Here is an 8,097-nt window from a genome sequence, read left to right as displayed (position 1 = left end):
TCACTACACATGTCAACCATTTACTTTAGGTTGAATATATTACTAAAGATAATTCTCTTGTTTTCATACTTCAACATATACCGGTTCGTTAGTATTATGGATGAAGTGGAGAAATGAAAATTTTATGACTCATATCATCTTTTGTGAGTTCTTCCACAAAAATTTGAATACATGTGATTTTATTTGAACGTATGTTTTGAAACTACTGGAAGATTAATAGTCGAGCAAGTGGATACATTCCACGAAACATTCAAATTTTTGGGAAAATATCAAGTATCCAATAATGGTGCTCAAGTACTTCTAAGCCCCAAATGAATACATTGTAATTGAGTTGGTACAACCAATTGAACAAAAAATAAACATCATTCAATTATAGCCAATATCATATTCAAGAGAACAAACAACATTAAGACCAACATTCTTAATGATTGAGATCAATAAAAATAACTTAAATTGATTGTTTATATGTTGATGACTTATTTTAAGACAAAAATAAACAAAACTAGGTATATTCTAAGAACAAATAAATAAGCCTAGCGAGTAAATAAGCCTAGCATATAAAAACTCGCGTTATAGTTACATACCTCAAAATTTAGTTCCCACCGTATATACACAAATCTAGAACAGGCTTAGTCGCGCACCGTCCACACACTTAACAGGGCGCATCTGTCTGCAACGTGAATGGAATGGGCCGGAACAGGAGTGTAACAACATCACCTGCACAAAACTTTGAATTGTACTGGTCGGACATGATTGGGTGGGGCTGGACCGGTTGGTGGACTGGACCAATTGGGTGGACCGAACCTGTTTATGGTGGACCGGTTGGGCTGAACCAGACCGGGTTAGCTGGACCTCTCCCTATTTTCCCGGATCGTAACTTCTCCTTCTACTATGAGAAACGCGAAGACTCCAGCGGATCCCAAAAACCTCTTCGTTCCCAAGATGAATTAATCACCGCATAGAAAGAATAATAAAATGTAATTAATCACCGCATAGAAACAATGAATCTATTATAACACAAAATGTAACGGGTTACTATAATAAAATGTAATCATCCCATCGTTATTACTGGGGTTTTCAATATGTCAAAACCAGGGATTTACGATTTCCTAACATCAAAAACAGAGATTTGTCGTCGTCATTCACGCAGCAGATGTAAGATTAAATGGGGAGATTATGAAGACCACATGAGAAAATGTTCCTTATGCCATTTTTCTTCTTCCACTTTAGGTTAAAAAGTTGATGAACAAAGGAGAGAAATAGGGTAAATGGAGGAAGAAGATAGAGAGCAGCGTGGAATCAGTTGGGTTTCCGTCAATAAATAATTATAATATAAGGAAGAAATCAAAATTAAAATCAAAAAAATAGGGAAGATTCCAAAAATGAAATCAAAAATAGGAAAAAGAAGGGGGAAATATATATAAGACAAAACAGATCCAACTTATTTGATTTGACGGTGACGATTCCATTAATTCCAACGCGTGTATTTGATAGCAACCCAAAAGAAAAAAATAAAATCAAAATCCATTGCCGCAGGGTAGAGCTCGTGCCTGATAACGTGTTGCAGTGGAAAATAGGGAAGAAAGTGAAGAGGCAAAGAGAAGTTTCTATTGATCAGGAATATAGGTTATATGAATTCAATTTCCTTTATATACATATAAAGATAAACTCTAAGTAACTAGATGGACCGCACATCCATGGGCCGTAGGCCCTGTAACACAATATAAATTATATGGCAATATGAATTCATTTCTAATACCAGTCAGGTGATAACTCTTCAAACAATTTTCTATAGGGATTGTGACTTGAGAATATTTTTTATACAACCCCTGAGTCTGACTCATGGATGCAAGCTGCATTTTTATACTATTGACACAAAAATTGGATTTTGTTTAATTGTCAATGCTAATTTTACATCTTACATTTCACAACTACCAAATAACAATCACATATAATTTATGAATAACTTGCATATCGGGAACGATTTAGTGTCAACCAACTTAACATCTAATCATTTAAGTTACTAAAATTAGATGAAACGTCAAACGTGTAAGGCTTGAGGATAGAACCTGAACCATATAGCTCGGGAAAAAGCACAATGCATAAACAGATGATCTAGTGTTTCAGTTGACTTACTATAAAAGGACATAAATCATCAACATTAATACCTAAAGAGCACATGTAAGACTTTAAAAGTAATATATTATGAAAACATTTTCATAAGAAGATCTTATATTTAGGCAAGATATCCATATGCCTAAATATAAGATCGTATATTTAGACAAGATTTTCACAAGTAAGACGTAACCATTTATTTTGTTGTTGTGAAGAATCCACACAATGGTTTTGAATCAAAGCATTATAGATAGATTTTATAGTAAACTTATATGATGGAGTTAATGATTATCTAATGGTATCCTTACCAGTCAGCGGGAGTCTAATTTGCATAATTCTGTCCAATTGTGCAAGAGTGAAAAGTTCAACAAGTGCAGACTTTTCTCATTCATAAGTATATGGGTTGATTAATTGATCAACAAAAAGCAGTAGTCTTCTCCCACTTTTCTACATAGTATGTTCGGCTTCCCTATAAATTATGTTGTTGTATACTAACTTCCCCACCTATAGCAATGTCCCAAACATGATATTGTTTCACTATTTCTAATTCCCTTATAGATACCTTTCCATATCTAAGAACTTTGCTTTCTTGGTTTGGAATGCGGGAATGTTTAGGAAAATACTTAGATTTTTATTAAACTCCATAACACGGGTCATCAGGTTGAGTAACTATTCGCCAACCCATTTTAGCTAAAAGAGCTAAGTTAAACTTCCTAAGATTTTTGAAACCTAAACCCCCATATCTTTTGGGAAGGCATAATTTCCTCCGGGCTTTATGATTGAAACCATTTTTATTTGATTAATGGCCCCACCAGTAGCGATGCTGAATATTTTCCAGCTGGTGTACAACAGTTTTTTTTTTTTTGCTAGAAAAGGAAGATATATTGATATAGAAAAAGATTACAACTGATTCAGGCTGAATGGAGGATAATTGTCCAACCATACACCTGATACATTGAATGTTCTACTTTATTAGCTGATTTATCAGCCCAACCATTAAGATTCCTACTAACATACCCAATTTTAACATAGCTAAAATCCCTAAGAATAAAAAAACAATCTTCTAAAATGGAATTGTTGAACCAGCTAATTTGATCCCTTTTTATTGAGAAAAGAAATGTCAATCTTTGCATCACTTCTTAAGCAAATTCTATTGTAAACTCTAGCTTTAACCCACTTTATAGCTTCAAGTAAGGCTACGCATTCAACTTCTTCTGGATTTACTTCTTGGCCTTTGCATCCTTTGAACTCCCCTGTTTTGTTAAAAACAACGATTCCAACACCATAATTATTAATATCTTTGTCATAAGAAACATCACAATATACTAAATGACAATCATATGGAAGATCTTCATTAGAAAGAGACACATGAGCTTGGTCAACAGTTGAACGACTATTAGGACTAGATGAAATTAGGAATTCATTGGTATCACTAATCATTTTAGATGCCAGTCTAATAGTGCATAGAGTATTAAGGGGTTTTTGTTGGAAGATGTGAAAGCATCTATCCCTCCAAATACACCACGCAGTAGTTAAAACAGAAGAACCAAGAATATCGTGACGAAAGATATTTGCTAATCCAATCATAAATGTTAACAGTAGTAACAGAGTCTTGTAGCTCCAAATTTCCAAAGGGCAAAGAAGCCCAAACAGATTTAGAATAAAAACAATACTGTAATCCAATACTGAGTAGCCCTATCAGCTTGAGAAATCAATTTTAGGAATAATGGAACCCCTAAGTATTTATCAGTTAAGCTCATTGGCTTCATTTGCAAAAGATTTGCTATATCAGTTTGCCTATGCCTAGAAATATTCTTACTAAAAGCAATGCCACTTTTGATAGGACTAATAGCCTGACCAGAACCTTTACTAAATCGTAAGAGTATATCCTAAGCATATTGTAATTCAGAATTTTTCGTTTTAAGAAACAAAATCACATCATCTGCAAAAAAAAAAAAAAAACATATGTGAAATAACCTCCCCTGATCCAGCGGGTTTGACCCCATAAATTCTTTTTTGATTTTCAGCTTGAGTTAAGAGACGGGATTACACATCTATGCAAAGTATAAAAGATACGGAGATAAACTATTTCCCTGAAGTAACCCTCTTGAAGGAGTAAAAGAACAACATGGTGATCCATTTAACAAAAGGGAAACGGTTGTAGTACTAATGCAATGATAAACCATTTTGCATCACTGTTCAGTAAACCAAGATGTTTCAAAACATCACACAAAAAAGACCATTCAATACGATCAAACGCAAACACCTTAGACATGTCTAATTCAATAGCTATTTCTCCTACTCTTTCTTTTTTTCCATAGTAGATAGCAACTCATGTGCTATGACAATGTTATCTTGAAGTTATAAGCGAATTTTTCACAACTTCTGCATTACCCCAGAAACAAGCCATTACCATTTGAAGAGAGAATGTACACTCAGAATCACAAAAACGTGAGACTGCTACAGTTGTTGTAATTGTCCTAGATCTCAGACGCAGACTCTCAGTTACAACTGTATTTAATATTCCATCCGTTTCCAGAAAGTGATGTTCTTTTTGGTCCCTTAAATAAGAGATACGTAGCAATATATTGGAGACGGAATACTATCTTTAAAGAAAAGATGAGGGTAAATTATCAACTTGACAACTCTTTGTTGATGAACTCTTCCTGGAAAATGCATCCACCTATCTGCCTACCTCACAGGACAGTACTTCGACTGCAATTTGCTGAGTGTCTCTGAGTACTCGGTCTTATTCGTGTTGGAGAAGACTTCTTCCCACATCTTGTGAAGATCTGTAATCCAAATCACATGAAAGGGTAAGACAACACATGCATCTCCCTAACACATCTGTCATGAGACATCATACAAATCATCGTACGGATTTCAAGTCAGACTTTGGAAAGCTAAAGTCTCAGCCAATCGTATATTGCGGTATTCATGAATTGAGCAGAACATATAATTACTAGTATAAGCTTATAACAGACCTTATACTAAAATTCAGTACCTGTTTTGTCTGCAGCAGAGAGACACATGATGATCATGTCAAATCTTGAGACCTTGGTTAAATTATCCAAAAATTTCACAGCCAGTTCAGTCTCCTCCCTGCAAAAAGATTAAGAAGAGTGAAGAGTTGAAAAGGTGAATTCATGTGCATGTATTTCATTTTGATAAGAGAAATATATCAAGAGTGAGGGAACTTCACTTACATGAATAAGGTGGCCACACACTTGATAATGTCGATGAGTATGGGAGCAGACAAGGCATTCTTGAATAGCTGTGGTAACGTAGTTGGAGATATAGCCTAGCAAATACAAAATGGAATTACCGTTCAGTTTCAATACAAATCATTTCATCATAACCACACTAGTGGCTGCATCCTGGAGATAACAGATCAAAAACTCCAATCATAAGAAATGAATATTAAACGGGTAAAAACAAACTGCCGCACTACCTTCAGGAATGTAGCCTGGAGTGCAGGGTCACCAGACAGACCTTTCCAAGAAACCTCAAACTGGTAAGCTGTCTTCGGTGGTGAAAGATTTTTTGCCGCTTCAGCAGCAACTCGAGATGCTGCTCGTGAAGCAAGTTCTTGGACTGCTGTCTTCTGTTCTCGCTTTTTATCAAGACTTTGAACTCCCTGGGGGTTTACCTGAAAAGAAATTACAAAAGCGGACAAATAAGGACTGGAAACAAAATTACTAACAGTTCAACCCTCTTGTTAAGCGGACAACCAACCTAATAAAATAAGACCCTTTAAGACGAAGCAAAAAGCTAACCTTCAGGGTTTTGCCACCTTCTAAAGGTCCATATGATTGTGGCTTGCTGCTTATGTTTCCAGATGCCACAGATATTCTCGCAGTCTTACTTCCACTTCCAGCGTCTGAAGGCTTTCCACCAACCTACGAATTTTTACGGTCACGAAATCGTGAATTTTGAAAGGTGAGAAAAAAGTCCAGGATCAAGGCACAGGACGCTAAGAAAAGCAATTAAGGAAATAAGAAATACGACAAGTATTGTTTTATTACCTTGGTATGACCTGTTTGAATTTCAGTAACTCCTACCCTTTTTGCTTCTTGCGTGGAGTCTCTAGCGGCTGCTGCTGAAGCCTTCTTAAGAACCTCCTGAATGATACCCAGACATATTGCAGACAACGTATAATTAAAGGGTGTTAGGAATTAATCAATGTGACAACAATTGCTACGGCCACCAAGGCTCTAAGTATCAGTTCACCAGAGAAGAATATTCAGAATACCTTCTTATAAAGATCTTTCACATCAGCATGCTGCTTCTTGACTTCTTGGTTGTCAGGCTCCAGCCTCAGTGCAAACTCAGAATCTACGTTTATGTTATCTCTTAGTCCTAAAACTTAGACAACTCGAGTGAAAAACATCAGGATTTAAAGTTGATGTTACCTTCAATAGATTCCTTAAGTTTTCCAAGTTCTTTCCTAGCTGTTGCACGCCTTGAATATGCTTTTATGTAGCGGTCATCTAAATTTAAGGCCTCGGTGCAGTCATTTTCAGCTTCTTCAAATCTAATAAACAATAAAAGAGCATCAAAGCGAACTCCTGCTAACTAAGAGAACAAACAATAACTGTTTGTTTCAAGATAATCCAATAAATGCAAATTCCATGCATAATTCACCTTTTGATTTTGAGGTAAGCCATGGCTCTATTTGCATAAGCTACGGCGGAGGGTGATAAAGCAATGCTTCTTGAATAACAATCAATAGCTTCGTTAAACTTTTTCTGCTTAAAATACTCATTCCCCTGTGTAAACAACAACCAAAAATACAAAAAAAACACATTAAATAGTTGACTATTTTTTAAAAGTTTCTCCACAGCACAAATCCTTAACAGTCGACAAGACAGGTAGTAAGTTGTTACCAATTCCTTCTCTGAATTAGCATCAGGAGATTCTTCATCATGTAATAGACTACTAGATATACGAGTAATGGGATCAGAATTCCTCGAGTAACCAAACTGATTTGCACTGGTCATTGAAACCCTTTTTCCATTATCTCCAGGAGAATGAGATTGCGCTTTCAATTTCTTATCTTTCTCTTTAAGAGAAAGTTCCCAACCTTGTAAATCACTTAACATTCCCTGAAAATCCTTCAGGAAGCACACAATATTTCATAAACAAAAACCTACTTTTCAGTAAACTAATCAGTTGTGATCCCACTGGTTTAATTTCAATATTAAGCATAAAAAATGAAAATGAAAAATTGAGCCAATTAGCTGCAAAAACCCTTGTTAAACCGCCTCTACTTAGTTGGATTATATAGATTAATAAGAGATGAACAAGGGAAGGAATAACCGTACCAAATTTTGATCGCGGTTATGCTTGTTTGGAACCCTAGCCATGGCGTAATACTGTATGTATGTGAGAACTGAGGAGGAGAAAGAAAGATGAAAGTGAGCTTTAGAAGGGGGAAAATTATTTGCGCGGGCTAGATGTTTCTGGATTCTGGAAGTGGGGATTTGTACGGTGGTAGCCCTGCAGGCACTTAAATTGTTTGTGTCCTTCTTAACCCCTTCGGTAAGGGCTTTTTAGTTTCAGGTCCTTCTCTAAGAATCTAAAGCTGACCTCCTCAAGTAGGGCTGCACATGGTTCGGTTTTCATCGGTTTTTGGAAAAAATTAAACCGAAACCGAACTACTCGGTTTCCAATAATGAAAACCAAGGTTTTGCTCGGTTCGGTTCCAACTCGGTTTTGTATAAAACCATTCGGTTTTTGGTTAACCAGCTAAGTCACTGAATTTTTTTATATCTGTCAGTCTCACAAAAATGACGGGCAAATTTTTCTGAACCTGTCAGTCAAGTTTCAAATACATCAAATGTTCCAACTTCCAATACATATTGATAGAAACATTAAATTTCAAAGAGTCTAGTTTCTCCTTAATAACAAAAACGAAAAAACATCAAAAAATCATAATCATAACTGACTACACATCTTTAGATGGAAAATCAACATAGAGAT

The 8,097-nt window shown here is 35.7% G+C and overlaps 1 protein-coding gene across 2 annotated transcripts; it reads right to left on the bottom strand.

Moving 5' to 3' along the window:
• Positions 1–4,261: 4,261 nt before the first annotated feature.
• On the bottom strand, positions 4,262–7,606 carry LOC113358127 (RNA polymerase II-associated protein 3-like). Of its 2 annotated transcripts, none has more exons than XM_026601649.1 (11): positions 7,440–7,606; positions 7,002–7,229; positions 6,760–6,884; positions 6,528–6,649; positions 6,368–6,450; positions 6,141–6,236; positions 5,892–6,014; positions 5,567–5,764; positions 5,322–5,416; positions 5,120–5,217; positions 4,262–4,907 (listed from the first exon to the last, which is right to left on the bottom strand). In XM_026601649.1, the coding sequence occupies exons 1-11, from the start codon at positions 7,479–7,481 to the stop codon at positions 4,807–4,809; spliced, it is 1,311 nt and encodes a 436-aa protein (XP_026457434.1). In that variant the 5' UTR covers positions 7,482–7,606; the 3' UTR covers positions 4,262–4,806. The 2 variants fall into 2 exon arrangements, with proteins under 2 accessions (XP_026457434.1, XP_026457435.1); XM_026601650.1 differs by having other exon boundaries at positions 7,002–7,220.
• Positions 7,607–8,097: the final 491 nt, after the last annotated feature.

This window comes from Papaver somniferum, chromosome 3, assembly GCF_003573695.1.
Source record: "Papaver somniferum cultivar HN1 chromosome 3, ASM357369v1, whole genome shotgun sequence".
NCBI lineage: Eukaryota > Viridiplantae > Streptophyta > Magnoliopsida > Ranunculales > Papaveraceae > Papaver > Papaver somniferum.
The sequence above is the reverse complement of the archived record's forward strand: the minus strand, read 5'-3'. Positions and strand labels throughout refer to the sequence as shown.

Bases quoted from the DNA above. Each gene is read 5' to 3' on its own strand.
- LOC113358127 (XM_026601649.1), bottom strand. From the start codon at position 7,481: ATGGCTAGGGTTCCAAACAAGCATAACCGCGATCAAAATTTG. The intron at 7,230-7,439 runs GTACGGTTATTC...TGCTTCCTGAAG, and splicing joins ATAACCGCGATCAAAATTTG to GATTTTCAGGGAATGTTAAG. The intron at 6,451-6,527 runs GTAACATCAACT...ACATAAACGTAG, and splicing joins ACTTAAGGAATCTATTGAAG to ATTCTGAGTTTGCACTGAGG.